General features: G+C 36.8%; 1 protein-coding gene across 9 annotated transcripts in view; it reads right to left on the bottom strand.

The window, feature by feature from the left end:
* The window catches only part of APC (APC regulator of WNT signaling pathway), an 87,843-nt gene that overhangs the window by 35,137 nt on the left and 27,978 nt on the right, over positions 1 to 24,728 (bottom strand). For 7 of the 9 annotated variants that reach the window (XM_056513608.1, XM_056513604.1, XM_056513607.1 and 4 more), the window contains exons 2-4: positions 20,631 to 20,783; positions 5,635 to 5,719; positions 4,456 to 4,657 (exon numbers count right to left, since the gene is read on the bottom strand). In XM_056513608.1, the coding sequence (XP_056369583.1) occupies positions 4,456 to 4,657; positions 5,635 to 5,719; positions 20,631 to 20,765 (422 nt within the window). In that variant the 5' untranslated portion in view covers positions 20,766 to 20,783. Of the gene's footprint in view, positions 1 to 4,455; positions 4,658 to 5,634; positions 5,720 to 20,630; positions 20,784 to 24,728 lie in introns of those variants that run through there. The other 2 variants (XM_056513611.1, XM_056513610.1) reach the window with 2 other exon arrangements.

Here is a 24,728-nt window from a genome sequence, read left to right as displayed (position 1 = left end):
AATCTGTTCAACTTATTTCCTGCTTTAAAAATGTTTCAAGCTAATTTCGATGACTTAACATTTATTCCATATCCAATATAAGTGGCTTGGCCTGTGTGCAAATGCAAAACAGAGAGAGAGGATCCCTTCTTCCCATGTGAGAGTGGAAAACTATACACAGCTAAGAGTGCTAAATGTTTGTAAACATGAACAAAATGACATAAATTTCCAGATTTGATCCAACAATCACATTGAAACAGATTTGTTTTAATGATGCCAAGGTTTACAATAAAAATGATTGGAAAGAAGTAACAAAGAATTACCATAATTTGGCAGGTAACTGGAGCAGTATCACAGGACACCAGTAATTCTTCAGCCACAAGGATGTGGCTAGCAAAAATTCCTAAAGTCCTGTAGACAGACTGAAGGCAAAAATAATAGATGGTGCTTGGGGAAAGCTAGTTAAGAAAGTTTTTTTTGCCTCCCACCTGCCCACTCTCTTGCCACACAGCCCTGGTGCCTAATCTCTGGACAGAGTGGAATTCTGCACAGCCTTCCTTCTTACCACACCTTGAATGCCCAGACACCAGTTGTATCCAGGCTATGAAATAAAATTTGCAAAAGCACAATTAATGCAATCCTTATAAAAAGTATTTTTACTTTTGAGGACTTGCAAATGTGAAGGGACTGACTAATTCTGCCTCTAGATGTCAAAGAACTGGCAGCAGAAACTGGAGGGATTACTTTCAGCTAAGTAAACATGTGATTAAGTTCCTCTTATGAAATGTAGGGTATTCAGTATGTGAGACAGTGTGTCATTCAATCTGTTTTGACATGCTCAATGGATGCTAGAAGCAATCAAATAGCTCAAGAACCATCAGTGCTGCATAAATAACATAATGCATGACCTGAGGGCGACTTGTTTAATTTAATATTATCATTTTGTCTTCTGAAGTGATGCTTTGTTTGGGAATACTAGTTTTGTATCGCTGCTCCGTGAGAATTCAGGTTTTGAAAGTCTTTAAGTTCTCTCAGCACAAAACTGGAAGGGCCACTACAACTACAGGAGGTTGCACTTCAGTTTCCTTGAAAATAAGCAGCAATAAGCAGCAGGTCTCTGTAGATGTGCCTGATAAGCTGTTCCCCACATTTAACTTTACTCTTAGATACTATTCCAACCAGAAGTACAGCTGCTTCTCAGCCTCCTGGAGCTTCTTGGCATTAGGATGTGGAAGAGCTGTTACACTGCTCACGAAAAAGATGGAAAAAAACAGTGTAGTTATTCCATCTTTTTCATACATCCAAGATTTTTACACGGGACTTTCACAGCATCAGAAAAATTCTGTTCTCTGCCATACCCTGTCAAGTTCACTGAGAATTCAGCAAAGCGAATGGAGAAAGCTGCTTTTGGAACTTTATACTGTTTCTATGAGTTAACAAAAAGTTTTCAATTTGAACTGCTCTTCTAACGGGTGAAATTAAAAAATTTCTCGTGGCATTTCTGAAGCTCCCAACAATAGAGAAAGCTGAATGAATGCAGAAAACTCTTTACTTCTTTTGGAAGTATTTTCTGCATCATAATTATGTCAATATTATTCCTGACTAAAAGGGCGAAGGGAAACAAACTATATGCTACTCTACTTGCATTACGTAAACTACAACTGTAATTAATACTTTCACTTCAATTGGTGGGAGATAAAATAAAATCCTGAAAAGCAGTGCTGATGCTGTAAGTTTGAGGTAAGTTTTACCAGACAGTCAAAAGGAGATAAGCATAATGGAAGAGAGAAGCCATGAGATAGAAAATGCTCCAAATCAACATTAAAGAAATAAAAAAGCAATAGCATAAAACAGAAGGAATAAAGGAGGCATACAAACATTTTCACATAAAATATCTCAGAAGACTCTCATCTTTAGTGGCAAATTACAGGATTTACAAAGGTGAGATTATTAAATTTACTAAAGTGCCAAGGGCAAACAAACACAAAAATTAAGCTGCAGTGTACTCTGAAAAATATTGTTGTTGATACAATTCTCTTGCCAAGTACACCTGGAAATAGCTAGAGAAAGCAGGAAATATTTCATAATTATAGTATTATAAAATGGCAGTTTAAAAGCATAGCGCTGCCACTGCAAATTTTTCTCCTTTTTTTTCCCCTTTGTTTTTCTGAACTTTGGAATTAGAGGAGAGCCAAGCAAATGAGATATATGTCAATAATTTCACCTTTATTCTGGCAGGCAAATAAATGGATATAGTTTCTTGCCCTCAGAAGTTCACTTTCAGTCAAGTGGTGGGTTGACCCTGACTGGACATGAGGTGCCCATTAAATTGCTCTAAATAAATAATACATAATTCAGTCCTCACACAAACACTGTTGCCCTTAAGCAGCACATATCGTGCCAGTGTGTTAAAATACTGAGTGGAAATGGTCTCTTGCTGCATATTTCTGAAAAGCATTATTTTATTCTAAATTATTCTAGGCTTGTCAAGTCCTGAAAATCTGTGTAAGTGTAAAATTCCAAAATTAATTAGGAATTATATACATTTAGATACACAGAAATTTAGTAAAAATGCTGAACACGTATAGACACAAAACACAGGAAAATAAGTGGTTAATTTTCTTTTAGAAATCGTAGTGATTTTAGATGCTCAGTCCTATACTCCCCACGTTTTGATTCATTTGGCTATGCCGGGTTCTCATCAATGCCGTACATGCTTCCACATGTACCCTGAAACAGCTTAAAGAACAGAGCAGTTTGGATTATCCATCATTTCACTAATAATGACGCCAGATGTGATCTGGCCATGCTTCCATAGACCCACCTTCTCCACAGCACAAATATTTACCCCATCAGCTACGACAAACAGTGCCTAAGCCACTCTGAAATTAAAACATCCTCATCCCTCTTCTCCAGCGTTATTTGGAACACAGACTGGTTCACTGCCTAAGCTGTCTTCACTGCCAAGAAAAATGTCCAAAGAACTATCACCTCAGAATACATCAGGGTGGGAAAGGATCATAGATCATAAATCACAGGTGCTAATCACCTTGAAGAACTCTGGCTGCTATAAATCACTTGTTCCAAGTGAGCAGGAGTTCACTGCAACCACACTGAAAGTTCCAACCGTGCTTAAAGATTTCAGTATCACCTGTACCAAAACACAGAACTGGAATAACACAAACAAACACACAGTTTGTTAAAATAGTAAATAACAAGCATCAGACTCTTGAAGACTTAGATGCAAGCAAATCGATAGATTCCTAAATATCCTTATACAGCTCCTCAGGAATCTACACTTTATGCAATAGAACATTAGTGGTGGTCCTGGCTAGGAGAAGGAAAAAAATAGAGTGCCTGCTAGAACTCTATACTGCTAGGCTCAGTATAGACCCACGGGAAGCTACTTTCATTCTGCTGATAGGACCAAAAAAAAGGGACCTGGACACAATATCTTGGAAGAAAAGCATATCGTTTCAGGTTTTGGCTGCAAAAATTTTGCTGAACTCCAGAGAAAATCCTTTAGAGGAGGGGTTTCTAGAGGGCTGTCCACAACCCACTTGCTACCCACAAAGCTTTTCTATTGCAACTTCAAAATAGATTTTTTTGCTTGTTAATGTCTGTGAGGCATAAAAATATGCTGCAGTTTATTTGGTTTTGCAGCCCACAGCTTGATGTCCCATCCATTAAGCAGGACCAAATCTTTAGGAAAGCCTGTCTTGCAGATGGTCTTCTGAAAACACCTGGTATTTCAGTCAGGTTAACTTTAAGAAACAAAGATGGCTGCACATCTCTTACTCTGCCTTTCCTTTGTAAGTGACTGATAAAATATAAGAATTCTATTATGACCTGAAAGTATGCTCTTCCTAAAAATGGGTGCCACTGCCTTCCAGAAAAGGAAATTCCAGAATTTTGTCAATGCAAAACATCTGATGGGAACATCATCAAGATAAAAACACATATTTTGTTTAGCTGATCCACTTGCTGAGAGAGTAGAGTCACCAGGTAAATGTCTGCTAATAGTAAACAATTGATAAACCAGTTTTGGTGCTTAATAACCATTTGCAAAAGAGAGAAAGTGATTTCATCATCACATTGTTACAGCTTCAGCATTTATCAAGAGTGGTGAGGAGATACGGAGGTGGTTAGAATGCTCCACCCTTGCTGTTTAAATATACTTCAGACAATGACAACCTGCTTATCAAAATAAAAAAAAACTTCAGCCAACAAAGAGTAACAATAAAATGTACATATGAAGAAGCAGTAGAAACTGAATGATACTTCATTTTTTTAAATATTTTTCTGCATGTGCATATAACTAAAATGCAGATTCCACATTTCTTACCTGTCAATGACAGGTAAATACACCACTGAACAAAGCCATATTTGTGATAGCTAAATATTAGGTGTGTTAGTAAACTTCCACATTAAAATTAGAAGTCAATCCATACTGGAGGAATAAAAAAATACATTTACCTCTCTTTTTCTAGCTCTTCTAAGTAACCAGTGCTTTCTCTGCTTCCATTCATAAAGCCTCTTCTTGGAAATGACCCCATGGGGACTGGACTGCACTCCCCTGAGCGGCTCGACACGGACCCTTCCCGGCTCCCATAGGAACGCACGGACACCTTTGGCCTTAACTTCACCCCAGCAAAGCTGGTGCTTTCCAAATTTAGTTCTAGATAATGAACAGCAAACATTTTTCAGAGCTGAAGGTTCAGAGTTAAAGTATCACTTCTATCTTGATTTCTTACTTCCTTAACAAATCCATGGGGATTTTTAACAGAAACATTTTGCACAGAAATGCAGCAAAAATACTGTGAACAAAAACAATGGATAGGGTGGACTTGGAGAACAGCAGTTATCTGAGCAGATGGCCAAATCACAATCCTGGCAATCAGAACAGTATCCCCACAGAAGCCTGCCTGCCTCCTTCCCAGAGGACTTAAGAATGGGCAGAGTTCTGCATAAATATCATGTGAATTACCTTGAGGCCCACTTCTTGAAAATTCCCTTTCCAGAGATCCTGCAAATGCTTCACCATTGTGTAACAGATGACTACTCTGCTCATCACAGGGCTCTTAAATGTAGACATCCCTATGAAATTTCTTGGTCAGTGGCAGGGATTACGTATGTATACAGGGAGTTAGTGGTTTGGGCTTGCTGGTACTTCCCATGCAATGGGATGATACACATTCCACCACATGGTATAGGGATGGAGACATCAATTTGCAGCATGACAGAAACAATTCCAGTAATATGACAAGGAAAGGGCAGGACATGCAAATAAGTTTAGAAAATTGGTGGAACTACACCAACATTAACTTTTAGGGATTTTTTTTTTTCTGAAGAAAGTAATGTGAGTTATATGAAAAGCAATTAATATGAAATCCTAGAGGAACAGTGGCAAAAGTATTAATGGAGAAGATTTTTTCGTTGTTTTTTTTGGGGCATTTTTGTGGGTTTTTTTCTGTTTTGTTTTGTTTTAAAGAATGTGTCTTAAAATGTTTAGCAAAAATGTTTAGTCACTGAGACTATGCCTAATCATCAAGGTCAACAATGGAAAGAAGATGCAAATGACTTCCAAAATTTTATCCCAAATTAAAAACAATGGAGAAAGAAATGAACCTACTTAAACTCAAATTTTAAATTTACCTTTAAGTCGTTCCAGTAAGTCAATTTGTCCAGAAGATGCCATTGCCTCATCTTCAATACTTCCTTGTAGCTGTTTCAGTACCTCCTGTAAGAAGTTAAGCCTAATTAAGAAATCCTTACAATAATAACCCACAAAGTAAATACATCCTGTCTTAACAAAAGTGCACACTCATGTCTCAGCTGCTGAGATGCTGATGTAAATTATATTTCATGTGAGCAGTGATCAAGTGTCATAATTTTAATTGACATCAGATATATTCTACAACATTTCACCCAGCACCGTCATAGTGTAAACTGCACCCTGCATAAACCGATCTGGCACTTCATCTATTGGATTATTTGGAAGTTCTTCTCAAAATGAATACCAGTTACTTTGAATTAAGAGATGGAAAAATGCAAACACAGAGAAATCAGTCAGTCTTGTAAAAATCAATTTTTGCTATGTAACTAACAGAAAAGTATCTTGACTAGAAGAAATCCCAGGATTTGTTTTCTCTGAGGTCTTAGCACCACTGAAAACCAGCAAGAAACATCATGTTATTCTTACCACAAATGCTACCATTATATTGCCTGGGAGCAAAAGACCTAGGTTTCCTTCAAGGCATCAATTATTTTTATTATTACTACTTCTATTTCAGCCACCATCTGACACACCAGAAAGAGATGTAGACTCCTTCATGCAGCTGAAGCTTCAAACCCAAGAATACTGCCATGTGCTATTGAAACTATGTATAATAAAATTATACAGCTGAAGAAACACAGTTCTGATGCACAAAAAAAATCATAGCAAACAATGACTATTACACTAAAGGGGCCTGTAAGTCCCCAGGTCCCCAAATGCTCAGTGGCCTAAATTCATATAGAAAATTAAATGCAGGTTAGTGAAAGTTCTTTTAAATATCATCATGACAGATACATCAATAGCAAGAACGAAAAAAAAAAAAAGACTGGCTACAAGGCAAAAAGCCCTTACCGGAATTTTTAGTATCACTTTTCATACTGCACCACAGAAAATATATTTAGAAGCAGCAACAGTCAGGCAATAAAAGCAGTTCTGAATAATGGTAGGTATTCTGCAATTTTCATACATAAAGTCTGCAGAAAGGATTGTACTTCTGTTCAGATCTGAAAATTTATGAATTCTAGACAATTCAGAAAGATGTCTATACTGAAGTTTTGTCATTTAAGAGTCCAGCATACCTTACTGTCAATATTGGTAGGTTTTGCAGCTCACATAGAAGGTACCTTTTAAATGCATTTTTCTCTTTTCAAGAGAAAAAAAATGTGGCATCTCTGAAAACTCAAGATTTTCTTTAAGCATCGCAATGATGAGCTTTTCTGTATTCAAAGTGCTGTTATTTGTAATTAAAAGGATTTTGAGTAATCTTGAGCCTTATACTCGGACCAAATGGTAGCAGCCTAGTTGCTGCAGCCTCTGCCATTCTGCTCAGGGAAGAAGAATTCTAGAGTACAGACACCCAAATTTACAGTTTACTGATGGAGTTGAGTTGTTTGCCCACATTCATGTCTTAGATTGGACCAGTCTGATGCCAGACTTCCATACTCCCACACCAGCTCTACTTGGATTCCCACTGCAGGTATCTCACAGCATGAACCAAATTCCTTCTGGATCCAGCCAAGCCAGCAGTTACACCCAGGAGGGCTGGTGGGCATTCATTCCATGTGACCAGGCTGAAGTTAGTCCAAAGACAAAACATCCTGAAATACATATTTTATGTGTGCTGGGTCCTCAACCTTTTGTCTACAGAGCTGCTCCTACTGCACTGCCTGTTAATGTCAGCTTTGCCTTTAGGATCAAGCCTGGGGTAATAAAATTCATACTCTTGGAAAGACATCTTCCCTGTGCTTGTGCTTTTAAGTATGTTCAAGGGCAGCCACATGGTCCAGCCATCTCTATACATAACATCTGCCCTGTCAGCAAAGGCAGACCAAAAACTGATGTGGTGTTTGTCAAAGAAGGGCTCCTGCACTGTCAGATGCAAGGGCAGATCCACAGACAGCGGTCTTAGCCTAAAGTCTAAAAGAGCAGTGTGGATATATGGAGTGGTCTTGAGAGAGTTTTGCAATCTTACTGGATACCTATCAACTCAGATAAATTTCGAAATCACTAATGAACAGTTTTTCTCTGAAAACAGCATTATTTACAAAATTCAAAAAAAATCCCCAAAATTCCATCTCTTCTTCCATTCCCTATTTAGAAGCCTTTCTCTCACATTTGTGGCACATCTGCTGTTTCAGCATGTTCAGGTTATCTCCCTATGTAATGAGTCTTCCTGCCAATATGAGAAGCTAAATGGAACTACCATCAGCATTTCCTGCCCTACCAAATGACACGACTGAGGTGTCCAGGCAGCAAGGGATTGCTTTTTCATTTAAATACTTGCAAAAGTTAAACATTAGCACACTGGATCACCGTGCTCAAATTTCCTGGTTCAATTCATTAATTAAAGTTTTAACTTTTAGTTTTTTATCCCCTTTTTCCTCCAACCGGACATGCATTCTTCCCAAATTAGCTTTTCCGTATTTTTCTGCATTTCTTTTCTACAGTGCCATTGCTAAGGCAATAATGCCATTATTAGGCTATGATATCAACTTCAAACTCCATCATAGTACACTTAAAAATCTAAGCTGATAATTCAATAGGCAGTTAAATAAAGGAGGCAAAGGTTAGAGAAGGAGACGCAGCCCCTGGGCCAGGTGGAAAACGAGTCTGTGTGCTAAAATGACAAGTCAGGGAATTTGCAATTTTACTTGAATAAGAAACAGAGAAGTCTTCTGCAATAATCCTTCTGGAGGAAACATGGCAAGTTATGTATTACTGTGCTTTGAAAGAGTACTTTTCCATTATAACTTTATATTAAATTTGATATTATGTTCGCTAAAGCATAAAATAGTCCCCAAGGTTCAATCAGTATCCCTTTAGTTATGCAAATTTCAGTATTTTAGTAGTGATTTACAGCATTATTCTAAGCAAATTCTTTACCGACTTAGCAGCTGATTTACTGAAAAAAATACACAAATGTAAGTCTATAAGAAAAAGCTGCAAGGTTTTTTTCTATTCTTTTACAGAATGCAAGTCAAATTATTTCAGTGGTCACTTAAGTATAACCTAGTTTATCTTGTCCTGTGCAGAAGTACAAAAGAATGGTTTTGGAAATGGAGCAGGCCCTATGACTCATCATCATTTAAAAAGCTTTTTGTCTTCATAGTCTCTGGACTGTGAAGTACTGAAATTGTCTATTTTTTGTCTGGTTAGCTGGGTTTTTTTGTTTGGAGTCTGTGAATGCAATCCTGATGTAAGACCTACTTTATGAATAATTAAATAAAATATAAGATCTATCAGCATGTAACTTCACAACTGTGGTAAATAAAAGCAACTCAACTAACAGTAGATACACCCAGCTAAGTGGTAAAGGTTCTTGTAAATTAAATGGTTTTAGGGCTGTGAATTTACTCAAGCTGCTAATTAGGAAAGGAATCACAGAGGAATAATGTTTACAATGGCAGATTTAAAATCCCAAGGAGTCAAGACTTAAAGTGTATTCAATTTTTGGGAACTGTATATGTACAAATATTAAGAGTTAGGAATATTTCAAAATATGCTATATGTAAAAAGACATTTTGATGACAATTCAGATATATTTGGTCTTCTGTAAACACTATTCCCTCCTCTCACCTTTAAACATTAAGCTTTATTATTTGTATTCACTTTTGTCATAGCTATGTGTATTCAGTGAAGGCCAAAAGATATGAAAATCACAATGAAAAATATGTGAAACTCCTGAACACAGCACACCAGATATACTTACAGGCCTATTATGTTGGTTACCACTGTGTTTACAACATTTGAGTATAAAACCAGGTTTAATTGCACAAATACAGAAAGTGTTCACAATTTCAGAGAGCAAGCCAACATTTATTAGCAGCAAACAGGATGGGAATATGCACATTGAATGAGTAAGAAATCACGGTTAACCACATCAGCGTTATTTTTAAATTACCACATTTCTGACAGCATTGGTACTCATGTTTTTAAGCTGGTATGCTGAAAACGTAACTTAACATTTCTAAACTGAAAGTCATTTTTGACTTCCAATGGAGCTGAATTTTGTTTCAATCACTTTAGAAGAACAGGAAAAAAGGTAACATATACTAAAAGAACTCAATTTCCACAAAACCATTATATGTCAGAACTGGGAAGGGGCACACATCAGAACGCTGTTTTTTTTTTTTTTTAAGATAGTTGAAACTTAAGTTCAAAGTCTTACATAACCTGCCATAACTACATGAACTTGACAGTGCATTAATTCACCATACATGGTACAACATTCACAGGGGCCGAGACAGTGCTTGGAAGGAATTCTTTGCTCCTACACATTTTCATTGCTGCTTAATCAGCTTAATCATTTTAGTAGCTGCTTACACTTTGCTGCTGCTTAATCAGGCTTGGTGGGAGCCCTTCTAATTGCCACAAGTGCCAAGGACTGCTCTGGGTGCTCAACCCTGTAACCAGGTCCAAATGATAACACCATCCGTGACAGAACTGCTGACTGAGGTGGAACACTGGGGCAACTCAACTTTCAACCTTGCAGAAAGAGGAAAGCATTTCTTATGTGAAATGATGTTGTTCACTTTAATTTCCAACAATGTCATTTTCTAAAAGGAAAATATTCACCCAGTGCCACCATGCTCAGAAGCTGTCACTTGCTGTAACCACTCAGAGAATACAGTACCTAGTTTTTAGTGCAAGCACACTATCAGGTCACCTAAAGTTATCTGATTTTATGCTCAGAAAGAGAGTTGTCTAAAGTAATGGCACTAACTATATATATATATATATATATATATAAATAACTCGCTCAATTTAATCTAAATTCTACAAAGAAAAAGAAAAAAATTATTTTCTTCAACTTTCCAGCCAATTTGAATCCCAGTAGAAACTTTAGAATTGCAAAGATCTAAAAATATTACTTATTGTAAAACTGTAAAAACACACAGACCTCCAACAATATAATGCCACTGCTGTTCTTCTCAGATCAAATAAATTCACTGTGTTTTGTAGGATGCTAAACGACTTTTATAACCACACATTTAGTTAATATGTGCTTAAAAAGATGCCTGACTGCATCTTGCAGTTGTGCAGTCACTGAATTCCACAACTTCTCAGAATTCAACACTTGATACAATTTTTAAGAATCAGTTCAGCTTATGACAGTTTCTTCCATTAACAAATTATTGCATGATCAATACGCATCACTATTTTCAAAATTACTTCTAATTTGGAACATCTAACCATTGTGGATCTCAATAAAAGCATTATCTATCATGCTATCAGTGTTTTAATTCCGTGTCACTATCCTGATGTGAGTCTCCTTCACATGCCTTCAGAACAACATCACCTCTTCCCTTCTGAAAGGCTGGAGTGCATGAGGCACAAAAAACACAAAAAACATTCTGCAGATGCAAAATCCAACTAAGAGTAAGTGAAATAACTTGAGATTGATGCAGGCTGACATTAGGGAGAAAAAGTAAATCAAAAGAACATATAATGTTTCCTGTGATTACTATTTTCCCTTGCAAGACTTTGAAAGATCAAGTGCTTACATGCCACATCATGATGTATTGAAATTAAATGAAAACGAGGCAGATATTAAAAGGAAATTCACTGGGTGAATTCACACAGCACAAGTTACAGAAGCTGAGAATTCAGCACCTACTTAATAAATATTAACATAAGCAAGGAATGCTACTGCTGAATCAATCCCTTTTCTCCCTATTTATTCACCAAACAATGCATTTGCTAAAACAAACCACCAAACAAACAAACAAACATACATAATTTCACTCTCAGACAAGACCAGCTATTATCATGTACAGCAAGGCTACTCACAAAGGCAGTTAAATACAGCAAACATTAATAAGTCAGAAAGCTAGCATGGCTACTCAAAGAAAAAAACTAGGTAACCCCATATTCTGTCCATTTTTATCACACTTAGGCAGAATGGGATGAATCCAAAGGCAAAATAAGCTCCCACTGAGAGCAGGGGCATATACACATCTGTTGTGCAAGTGCCTGTGTAGCCAACCCTCTGGAAGGGACCTGACTTTGTGAGTGTCAGACACTCTGCTACTCTTACGTTTCCAATGTTCTCCCTTAATAAGCAGGCAAAATGTTAAATTTCTGTATCTAGCTGATTCACAGCTAACATACTTATTTTTAAAAGCTGTATTATTTCAGAACACAAAACACAATTCGGTTACCCTGAAAGCAAAATATTTTGTTGGCTTGTACTGAATGCAATTGGACTTTGAGCACTGTTCAATGTCTGTTCAGTGCTGCCAGAGGTGTGTATCTCACAATTCTCACTTAATTCTCCCCTACTAGCTTGGCTGTCCAAAGACAGGGTTTCTGATGGGGACTGCAGTGGTGCAATTGCCAGAAGGACCCACTCACAATAGACCACAGTCATTCAACAAGACAGTTTAGCTAAGAAATCCAGCTGACAGGAGATGGAGTTTAGTTTACTTTTATTAACGAAAAAAAAAAAATTCTAATAAAAAAATGTTCAATTCTTCCTGTAGACTTAATTTCCACGAAGGAGTAATTTTCAATTAAACACTTTACTCATTATGCAACACTATACGCCTGAAAATACAGATTTAAAAACTTCCTTTGCAAAAGTAAATTAGAAAATCACACTATGTTACATGAGTATGTATTTTCATGTATGTATCCATCCTGCGAGCCTTGAGCACATTGACTTTGGGAAGGTTTTTGTAGAATAGGTAAAATTGTATTAAAGGATGTAGTGACCGACTGGCAAAATCGGAATGGCATTTCCTTAATATTTCAAATCTGCAAACCCAAATACAATATCTTTGTCTGTTTTTATTTGTTTTTAAATCTAAAAATGACAGAGTAAATATAAACTCAGTTGTGCTAATTATTAAGGGTCTTTTTCTTTGTAGCTTACCTCAAACAAAAAGTTTGTTATTGCTACACGCAAAGAAGAGATCTCGTGGTCAAATTCACTGCAACTGGTACAAACACGAATTGCACATAAATCTTATTATTCTATGTTTTTAATTTATTGATTCCCTCACATAGCTTCGTTCTCAAAAGTAGGAAACTTTATACACAAACTCCTCACTTGTTACTGCATCTTTAGCTGCTCTTGAAAGCACTTCCAAATCCTTCTGCATTTCCCTTTATTGAAGGCTGGAATTTATGTTCCTGCTTAATGCTCTTCAAAAGGGAACAAAATCCAGTGAAGTATCAGAGAATCAAGACAAAGCACCTCCTGTGTGCCAGACAGCGTATGGATCAAAACATGCTTTAAAAGAACTGTAAGTTTAGAGAAGAAAAACAAGCTCTGTTAAGACAGGAGAGCCTGCAGTACCATATAAACAACTCCTAAGAGCCAGGAGAACAAAAGAGTTAAAAAAACCCAAGCCCCTCAACTTTGGCCACATCAGCGAGAATGCTGAAAAATCAGTTAAGACAAAATGAAGTTGACTCATTAGAGCTGGCTGGAAGCTGCAAGGAAATAATGCCAGGACAAGGGCAAATTTAACACAGGCACCACTTTCTGAGGTACATTCCTTGCATAGCAATAAGCAAATGAAGAGTGTGCTAGAAGGTTCTCATCATTTGGCGACACAAAGGCTAATTAAGGAGGGAAAATTTATGTTCAACTGCTTCAAATAGGAAGCAAATAAAGAAGTTTCCTTTACTCAGTCTGTATCCATGTAAACAGGATTTTTCTCCAAAGAGCTGTAAGCCAGGCATGCACAGACAGACCTAGGATGACAGGAAAAAAATGAATGCCACAACTGAAGGATGCAGTAAAAGTGGCAACCTCACAGCAGCGTAGTACTGACATAACAGGCTTATAACAGAATCTTTTAGGCTGGGAAAAATCTTCAAGTTCAGCCATTAAACCCTTCACTGGGTTAGTCCTACATGAAACTACATCCTGTAGTGCCACATCTACATGTCCCTTAAATACATCTAGGGACGTCGACTCCACCACTGCCCTTGGCAGCCTGTTCCTGGGCCTCACAACTCCTTCAGCGAAGAGAATTTCCATAACATCCAATCTAAGAATCTCCAGTACAACTTGAGGGCACTTCCTCTTAGCCTCTTGCTTGTTAGTTGGGAGAACAGACCTACCCACAACTCACCACAACCTTTTGTCAGGAAGTTGAATAGAATAAGAAGGTCCCCCATGGGCCTAATTTTCTCCAGGCTGAGCATCCCCAGCTGCTCCTTGTATGATCTGTGCTTTAGACAAGAATGAAGAACAGAATCAAGAGCAAACACCATCCCTAATACCAAGAAAGACCAAACATCTTGCCAAACCAAACTCCTCCCTCTCCAACAGCAGGAACCTAGTGAGGATACACGAACAAAACCTACTGTTCATTTCTCTTGCATGTCCTCTCTCCAGATTTCCTCTGGTCTTGACTTGCAGATTTCCTGAAACCACATCTCCAGTGGTTCTACCCTCCATGGCAAACATGATACAAAAACAAGCTTTGTTTTCCACTGTCTATCTCATCTCACAATGTTATTTGATGCCCTTAGATCTAGTATCCATGAAAACTACTAATTCCCTAATAACTCTTCTCATGACACTTACTATCTTTTATTAGAGCTCAACAATCTTCCTCCTATTCCGTCCCTTTCCTTTTCCTGTGTCTTCACCTGAAAAGTCACATTCAGGAACATTTTCAGATCACTTGATTTTTTGGCACCTAATATGATTAATTCTACTAGATCTTTCCTGAGGATGTTCATCAGAACGGAATACTCATCTTCTGGATCAACATGTATCCATCCTGACACAATTATAAGTGTTGTGTTTCCTATTTATGCCTAGTAATTCCCAATATCAGACCAGCTTTGTAAATCCAAACTAAGCACTAACTTGACACTACTTTTCCAATACGTGGAAAAGCCCTTTTAATTTTCAGGTATTTTAGAGTATCTCTAATACCTCTTTCTATGCTGTTGCCATATTAATTCAGTCCCCATGGTGTACATAAAGTTAAGGCTCTTTTCTAGAAGCCTTGATTCTGCCACGCTTTTGACCATGGAATTTTACTTGCCATGAATTCATTTCACTCACTCAATACCAGAAGATTTTTTTGCAATTGTTCACACTCCTGTGTTCATTTTTACCACCATGAAAATCATCAGTCAAACTCTTCTTTCTCACTCTTTTTTCCATACGACTTAAGACTATGTTGAAAAGAAATACAGGTAATGACAGAAATCTCACTAAGATGCTAGTGGTTTTCTAAAGTAAAGACTATTTATTCAGCACTTCAGACAGGGCCACTGAGATGTTCGCAGCATAGCAGGGAAATATCCTCAAGTTCCCTATGAGCAGTTGCTGTGGAGATAACAGTGGTTTTGGTCCATGAAGCAACTATAATCCACTATGTTATACCCGACTTGACCTCTCAGCAGAAATAACAACATACCGGATCACTGAGATCAGTCAGAAATCAGAATCTGGAATCCAGTTCTGGAAATAATGCTAATATTCTAAGGTGCAACAGGATGCACTAAGAAATACGTATTGTACTACATTCATGATTTAAATAAAACATCCCAAGTTATACTGTAGTTTAGTTACTACGTGTAGCCTACTCACTAACAGCAATTCCAGATCAAATATACATATTTTAACATTCTTTTCCGAATGGTTTGCTTTCATAGCTTAACATAATTTTTCAGTTGTGCTCTTCTATATATGCCTTGGTGAAACATTTCACTCTGCACTACGCCAACCAAAAATCTTTTCTCTGAAAATAAAATGAAAAAAGGAAAAGGCAGGATGTAGCTAAAAACACTCTCCCTTTGCACAGAGATGGAAAAGTGGTATTATTGGACACAGTAAGTATCCCCAGCAAAACAACAGTATCTCCAACACCTCCTATGCTTTACGAGGATCAATAAACACTGATGATCGAGACAGCTGATGAGAATAAAACAGGTTTTCAAAGTTAAGTATCAAGAAGTGGTGGTAAGCAAACTGTAAGGCCAAGTGTGGTTTGAAAAGAAAATGGGATCACCTGGATCACCTGCTTACCTGATCAAGGAGACATCTGACAAGAACAGTTACTCATTCTTAAAGACAGAATTGCCCAGTAGACATTTAAAAGGAAAACTTAAATTTAGTCAGGAGGTATAATGGGTACAAAGAGTATCTGAAATCTCACTCCTAAAAAGATTGTGATTAAGCCACAAGTATACCTGATGTAAACAATCAGCATTTCTATTTTTTTTTTATTTTTTATTTTTTTACTCTTATGATTTATAGATCACAAAGTGCAGCTTCCATGTTATAACAGTGCAAGATAGTTAAGTTTGTTTCTGGAATGTTCTGAACATCCATCTTCTCTTTTTTATATACAAACATAGGCTAGCGAGGTCCAATCTGCAATCAGCACATTTTCCAGTGTCCCTCTTATTAAAATGAGACAAAAAAGTCACTGCAGCTGCTAAATTGCTAACTTGCTGGTCAATCTGCTATTCCTGATAAGGATTTGCATATTCATTCTTTCCAATAGTCATAAAAAGATATAATAGGAAGTTGATTTTGCAGATAAAATAAAATGCAACTTAATCACATTTCAACATAAAACTACACTGCAGTTCTAATACGATATATGCTTTTTCAGTTTTTTCAAAGCCATCTAGATAGAAGATGAAAACCAGGCACCATGGCATGTTCTTTAGCATTGTTTTTACCTTTAAATTCTGCTAATTTGAGTATTAATTCATCAACATCCCAAAGCATGCACAACACTGAAAAGAATCTGGGATATTATACTCTAGAGACTTAATATACCTTTTGCTACCATGTTAAATTACTGTTGCTTAGTATTTTACAAACACATCCAAAATAAAAATCCTCAAAATAAAATATCCTTGTTCTTGCTTTTTTATTTCATGAAAATGTATTTCAATCCTACATGGAAACATCACAAGTTTTATTGCCCAGCTGTCTAATTAGCAGAAGAAACTCACAAACACCACCAATGTAAAAAAAAAAAAAAAAAAAAAAAAAAAAAAATCATCACTCTCTGGATCTGCAGTGGATGTGATAATAATGAGCTCTCTAGGACTTTGTCTTTCAAGCATTAATTACTTCAAACTAAATGGATACAAAAAAACCCCACAGAAAATTATTAAAACTAAAACATATATATGAATAAAATAATCTGCCTAAACACCACCCTCCACAACACATGAATGAACAGCTCATGATTTTCTGAAAACAGTTTAACTACTACCATGTTTTTCATAGTGTGTATTTATCTGGTTAGAACATTTCTCAGAAAAAAAATCAACAAATCTGAATCACTTCTAGTGACAGTCTTCCTATTTTATTTTTTTATACATGTGAACATAGTACAGAATACATTGAAAAAACTGAAAAGCCACACAGAATGAAATTTTAAGTGCACTATATAAAAATAAGAGACAATATTTTGCTCACAGAGCATCACATATACCAAAAACGGCTTTCTTATACATGATATCATGAATTACTGGTTTAGTAAAAAAAATCAAAGTATTCAGTGAGGGTGGAAATCAAGTATGTCACTCACACGTAAGGTGTCACTCTTAGACATCTACTTCTAGAGTTCTGGGGCTTAAGGTAAATATAGCTATTTCCCCCAATATTTTATGTGGGGAAAAATGCTGGTATTAATTAGCTACGACATTATAAATGAATAAATAAATGGCATCCTTACAGGGAAGACTATTTGTCTTCTACAAGAACCCCGCAGGAAAGTCTCACAAAAAGTCTTCTACAAATGTGGGAGACATGTATGTATATGCACAAAGTAGTACAGCTGATATTGGTTTATTTCTTGTCTCTCCATGAATTTTACAGGTTTTGAATTCAGATAAAACTGTTCTTATTTTTCTAAATTCATCCACAGTCTTTGTTTTATGCAGTTACCCTTACATATAGACACCACTTTTCTTTATTTATGGGCCAACACTGTTATTTCATTGACCATCGAACAGCATATTTGTTATTTTAGAGAGAACATTTTATCATACCAAACTGCTGTATTTCATCTGACAGTAAGCCAATAAAAACAACTGAATTTCCCAAGTTAGTCATAATACTCTGAGGGATTTCTTTTGTTTGAACAGTTAATCCCTAGGACAACACAAATTAAAAAACAAAGTGGAGATTGTTTTACTGATCATTTCGACACCCCCCATTATCACATTTCTCTTTGTTTATCCATCATGTTGTTTTCTGGTCAGCAAATGGGAGTTTTCACTTTTAAATAAGAGATTTAGCTTTAAATAGGAAGTATTCAGATATAGTTCTTATATAGGTCAGTAGTAGTTTATAATAAATACATGTGCAAGATGAGCTCATGTTAAGCTTTTAATTCCTGTATGATTACCTTACAATTCTGAAATGAAGGGATTATAAAGATGTGGCACACTTATACAACATTTTAACACTGTTACTTCCCAAATAAAGTTCCTTCAGTATTGTCTTTAAAATGCCCTTCCTACCTGATTAAAGAATATAAGGAAATGTGGAGACAGACAGAACAGCAGTCCAAAGAAGCACTGTGCGACGTCCCTGTACCGGGCCACAGACCAAAACTCACACTGCAAGAACAGGGATGTTTGCCACGGAACCACAGCTTGTTTTCCCCACTGCTGTTCCCCTTCCTCTGCTAATATCTGGGATTTCACTTGGCAGGATGGGTTACAAGGGCTCTGTGACACTTCTGTGCTCCCAAAAGATATTTTTTTTCCAAGATACTCAGAAAATTTTTTGACTGCATATACGGTAGCCAAAGGGCTTTCAATCCTGACTGCTCTGGCTCTGCTAATAACTTTGATTGCAATTATCTATAATTATGGCACTGGAACCATACAAACCATGCAGTTTTTTTCAGTGCAAAAAAAACCCAATACATACTTTCTCCAAAAGCCTGCAAAACTAAAATTTCTTCCAACTTGAGAGAATCAAGCAATGATCCTCATCAAACTTCACCCACAGACCCCAATCTGACCCCAAGATCATTCCAACACCATCCTTTAGGTTCGAGTCAAATCAAAAATATGCTGCGACCCTTTCCAAAGAAAGGGGTCTGAAACAAGAAAGGGAAAGATGTAACTTCTTGGTTCAGGTGCAGGAGGAAATACACGTGAGGAATGAACCTATGACCTCTTAATAGAACATGGCTTAAAAAAAAAAAAAAATCTAATCTGAACAATCTCTTCTCCACTCTACCCCAAAAGATAAAAGAAATATACTGAGTTTCATATTTGAGTTGAAGGTTTTTTGCATTACATTCCTCAGATCTAGATCGGAACTTTGGGACAGAAAAAAATGAGACCTTTACTTTGGGTATGTTCATAAGCACAGAGGAGTGCAATAGAGCTACTTTTTGTTTGGTGATCTGCCAGATTTAAAGGAAGAACATAAAGCCATGCCACATCCAAATTTATGCTGTGGAGACCAGCTTGTACAGCTGGACTGTCTTTAGGTCTCTGGAAATTTAATTATCTGCACAAAAGCTAGAAAAACCTCAAACAACCAAGCAAAAACCAATACACCCATCTGTGGATGAAGAAGAGGAAAAAAATACATTTTTACTCTTTTTTTTGTAAAACTAGCAGGAAGATAATCCATCCTGCTGTTTAGACCTCAATGACAGGGAGCGGAAGGGAGTTACTGACAAATTTGTTGTAATATCACCTTAAGAAAAATAATATAAATGACAGAACTAGTTTTCAGACGTGTAACTCAGCAACCAAACATTTTTTCTTCAGCTGCTAATGACAACCATTTCAAGTAGCTGTTGTAAAGGACTACAATTTCCTTCTAATTTAGGTAGCAAAGCCATTTTCATCTTACTCTGCAATGTAAGGATTAAATGTATCTGAAATATCTATGCTTTTTTCAAGTGTTGTAACCAGTATTTCAGAAAGCAGGAGAATTTTTCTTCTTACAATGAATATACAGTCTACATGCTGGAGGACAAGAAAACTGAGTTAAAATATTTTAATTGCTATATTAATCAAATTACCATATTTTAAAAATTAAAGATTGGTTGTAACAGAACAGTAAGTCTGTCATAAGAAGATTGGGAAGCAAAGACATGGAGAAAAAAATGTTGTTCAATATTTAGAATATACCTGCCTTATACAGCAGTATAAAAAGAAATACCAACAATTTCTGAACCCTTCTAACTGAGGTACTAAAAGCAGACTGATTTTGCTGGCTGCTAGCAAAAAGCAACAGGATTTGTCAGCTTAGGAAGAGCACTGCATTAATGCAGCTCTAAGACTTGCAAAATTCTGCCTTGTTCAGTATCATGGATCACACAGATGCAACTGACAGTGTATCTTCCTACTGATTAAAATCCATCTGAATTCCACTTGAGTGTAGTGTTTGCTCTTGGATGGCTCTGAAGGCCTATATTTAGCCAACAAACACCATCAGGAACAGATCTGACTGGATTTATACTTTGGGAGAGATTGGAGAACTTGTGGTTTTATGTTAAAAGGAACTTCTCCTTTGAGACCTTAAATATAATAATTATAGTAAACGCCCCGATTTTTAAAATTACCTGAAAACACTGAAAACATCCAGTGCTTCCCACATTTTCAAGAGCTGAACAATACTTGCTTTGTCAACCTTGGTCAGCACTCTGGACTTCCTGCTGGGACGTACAGCTGTGTTAAAATGTTAGTGCTTTTCACAGCACACTGGAAGCTGTTTCCAGAAAACAGTTTTGAAATTAAGAAATAATAATAAGGAAACGTAGCTTTGATAGCTTTTCCTTTACATAGCCTTGGAGAGGACTTCCATAGGAATCTAAAAGCACACTGAAAAGTCTCTGAGCAATTCCCAGGCAATGACACATAGGGCAGTGACAGAATCCCCACACAGGCACAGAGCTTGCAATACCTTCATAGTGGACGCCTCGGTTTCCAGTTTTGTGAGGTGATTTGAGTTATCCTCTAGCTCTTGCCGAAGGTTGGAGTTCTCCATCTTTAATGCCTCAACTTGCTTTAACAATTGATCATATGAAGCTGCGGCCATCCTGGGCTACCCTCAGCCCTTAAAAAAGTAAGAGAAAATATTAAATTTAAGCAGTTTAGAAAAAAATCCTCCACTACCCCAATGTATCTAACCACAAAATAATTTCTCTCTCCCATTTACCACATGACTTTCTAAACATTTAATTTAAATCCATTACACCAAACTGTTAATGACTAGAACTAATGCCAGATCAAGACTTTTTTTTCTGTGGGCTTCCATTTGATATGCTCGATTAGGCAAACTAAAAAAGTCCATTGTCAGTTGCATCAGATATTACGGGAAGCTAGAGCACACGAAAGAAAATCACTGCATCACATAAAAGCACCTTTACTACTGGCAGTTCAGTTTCAACATGGAGAAATTGCAGATAATAGAAATTTTTGGATAGATAAATATCTTCACACATATCTAAAAGATGCTGACTGCCTACTTATTTTGGGAAATGAATGGTAGTGACAGATGCTCAATGTTCCTAGGAATAGCACACACTCTAAGAGAGATGCTATTTGAAAAGAAAAGCAGCAAATATTGGGGAATTTTGACTTAAAAAATCTCCACATCATCAAATGTAGTAAATATCAAGATATTTTGTAAATACATCCTTCAAGGCACAAAATTAAAACCAATTTCTTTCACACAAAGTGGTCATACTACACAGTTTAAAGATGAAAGGCTACTCTTGATATTATGGCATCCCATACTGCTCTGAGTAAAACTGTAATACATTCTCAGAACATCAGCACAACTACTCAGCCACTATAAGGGAGAAAGAAACAAATACTTCAATTTCAATTACAAATTACAGATTGTTCCCCACTTTTCCAACCAAAAGCTGGCAGAGTTATTAATCTAACAATGTAAATTAACTAAGACATGGCTAATGAATCTTTGAAGCTCTTTAAAATTAATGCTATCAGTTTCTTATTCATCAACATTCCAGAGGAAAAAAGGAAGCCTAGCACAAAGTTACCCTTCAGTGTCATTGCAGAAATTTCCTAAATATGTGGCCTGTAACACAGAGGAAAATAAAAATTAAAAAAACTTACAGGGCAACATTCTCTTTCATCCTTACTGCAGTACTTCAGAAAAGATGAAACAATTAAAAGCTGTTATTTAGCATTTTCATTGTAACCTCTGACCAACTTTGACCTTACTGCTTGTATAACCCTTTATAAAATCAAGTTTCCTCTTCCCAATGAAACTCAACTGAATTACCCAACTAAAATTTAGGTAAAATTATTCAAGATCATTTTAGTTTCTCAGTACAAGATCTGAAAGTTGTGTTTAACCTTTCTAAATTTAAACTGAACAAAATATAAAGAAGAGAGTACATCACTGAAGACAGGAACAGTAACAAAAGCTGTAGTGCATATGGTATGACTGATTTATTTCCTTTCCCAGCACCTGCCACCAAAAAATACAGGAGAAGGAAGACACCTGCTACTTACGAAATCATGACTTCCATGAATGAAAAGAATGTGTAACATTTTTCAAAATTTGGTCATGCTTTTCTGAAGAACTCATTTTTTGAGAAACAAAGGCAATCTGAAATAACTACTCTACTGTGTGAATTCTGGGATTTTACCATCAGGCTGTTTCACCTAAAAGGTTGACTCTTGTCAAGAGTTGTAGCAATATCAAAACAAACACATAAACACCAAAAAATCAGCAAGGGCAGACTGCCTCAGTTTTATTTCATGTGTGCTTTTACCTATTAAGAGTTTCCATTATTATTAAGAAAATTAACAGCTATAGTTCATATTTCAGAACACACTGCAAGCACAAGCCCAAGGAAAGGCAGACAGAAGTGAAGAAGATTTTTCATTATTGTCATTAACTAGCACTACATCATAATACTGATAGAATGTTTTTACTGAAGTATATCAGTAAAATATATCACATTTATTCATCTACATGTGATTTACAGAAGCTGCTCTGTGCCACAAAGGACATGCATTTTGTTCTAGATAATCTTTTTCTCGTGTTGCTATAATTCATTACTAATACCAAAGGGCAAGTAATAACAAAAAAGTATCCAGTTTTTCCATTTCCTGTCCATTTTTAAGAATTCTAACTTACAGATTTTAAATTTAGAAGAATCGGCCTCAATAACAAGATGTACATACACAACAAAAGAAATGGAGAAAAATGGATGAGGGGAGGAGCCACAGCAGAAATACATAAATTGCACAGCTCCGGTATTTTTTATGCATAACAAATGCGGGTGCATTTTTGCTAAACAAGTAAGGATCCTGAAGGGGAGATCTGGTTTGGCTTTCCACCTTTCTGATTTAAGTTCCTAAGCTTCCTTTATTCTGACAACAAGAAAGTACGACATCACCACTAAAAGACAGTATCCTACCTCAGACTAGGAGTCACTTCCTGATTTTCAAATGTCAAGCTTTGTGGGATTTCAGATTAAAAAAAGAAATAAGTTAGCTGATTACCACAACCTGGGTAACCGAAAACATTGTTTCTTCTGCTAGAGAGATGCCCAAAGGAAGCAACACTGTCACCACAGTTGCAACGCATATGACTAGAAAAGCTCTGCAAGGGTAAGGAGCAGTTCAAAGACATCAAGACGACACAGGGCAGTGCTGAAAGCCAAATTATTGAACTGAAGGCAGGCTGTCAGCAAAGTTCCCCCAAAACTAGACTGTGACAGGCATTTTTAAATGCTTTGCTACTGACTTTGGCACAAGAAATATCATCAAAACTTGCTCCCATAAATTCAAGAGGTTGCACAAGGTCAGAGGACTCAACATAAGACACAATGAATTTGATTAACTGAGAAATAAAGCAGTAGAAACAAGGTGGAATTGCAAAGCATAGCGACACAGGGTCACTCACAAAGGCATCTCAACCTGGAGCAGCGAAGCCTCTTAGCAGCCAGCCTGCAGGGCACTGTGTGCTGCCAATGAGACTGGCACAAGGAGAACAAACACGATCCCCAGAGTTATCAAATCATTCTACAAAGAGGTGGGTAAGAAAAGTGAATTTAAGTGGGTGCAGAGAAAGATGTGAAGTGATCAAGGGATGAGCGAGTATCTCAGAAGAGATTGGCTGAGCAAACCTTGGCTGCCTCAGCACATCAAAAGCTGGAATGACACAGCCATACTTTGTTATTAGGGAAGGGAAAATACTGAAGAGGGAGAACAGTATTTATGTTAAAACACAATACCAACGCAGAAAAAATGGGTGTAAATCAGACAGTTATCAACCTAAGCTGGCAATACCAATCAGAACTTGTAGTTCAGCAGGATTCTTGCCAAGCATATTACACAAGGAGGAGCCAGGCTTCATGGCTCAAGAAATCCCGTCTTGTATTCCTAAACATCAATACAGACAAATGCTGTACTTTCTTTTGGTATCTCCGAGATATTTGCTGTTTCTTCTTCTTCTTCTGAAATAATGTCATGCTGAAGTATTTCACAAAAGACAACATTATTTAATTTTAAAACAAGGGAAACTGACAAAGGTAATGTATGACCACAAAGCAGCTTAGGCTTTCTGATGCTGAACACTGTGTCATCTCTCAGGCATGTGATCTCTAGAGTGAAATCACAGGGCTCCATTACACATAAGCAGTTCCATGTATATGATAAAGCCCTCAAAATTAAAATCTGCCTCTCTTCTGAAAATACATCTTTTCCAACTACCTCAAACTTGACACATCAGATCAGAATTCAGGTCCCAAAGCAATCCTTGGATTTATGCTCTGAGTAAAACATAATTACTTAAGAATTAAAAATAATTTATAAATTATACATTATAAGTTTTCTAGACACAGAACAATCACCGTAAAAGAAATTGACTGTACCACCTCATCCCCTTCTTGAAATTTCTCAGTGATTATATTACTTGAAGAAAGAGTTAAACTCTGGACCCTCTTGGCCAGACAGGTCTCCTAGTCACATCTCACCTCATCTGGAGCAGAATGAACCAGCCCAAGGAAAAACAAGG

The sequence above is a fragment of the Oenanthe melanoleuca genome, chromosome Z (assembly GCF_029582105.1).
Source record: "Oenanthe melanoleuca isolate GR-GAL-2019-014 chromosome Z, OMel1.0, whole genome shotgun sequence".
NCBI lineage: Eukaryota > Metazoa > Chordata > Aves > Passeriformes > Muscicapidae > Oenanthe > Oenanthe melanoleuca.
The sequence above is the reverse complement of the archived record's forward strand: the minus strand, read 5'-3'. Positions and strand labels throughout refer to the sequence as shown.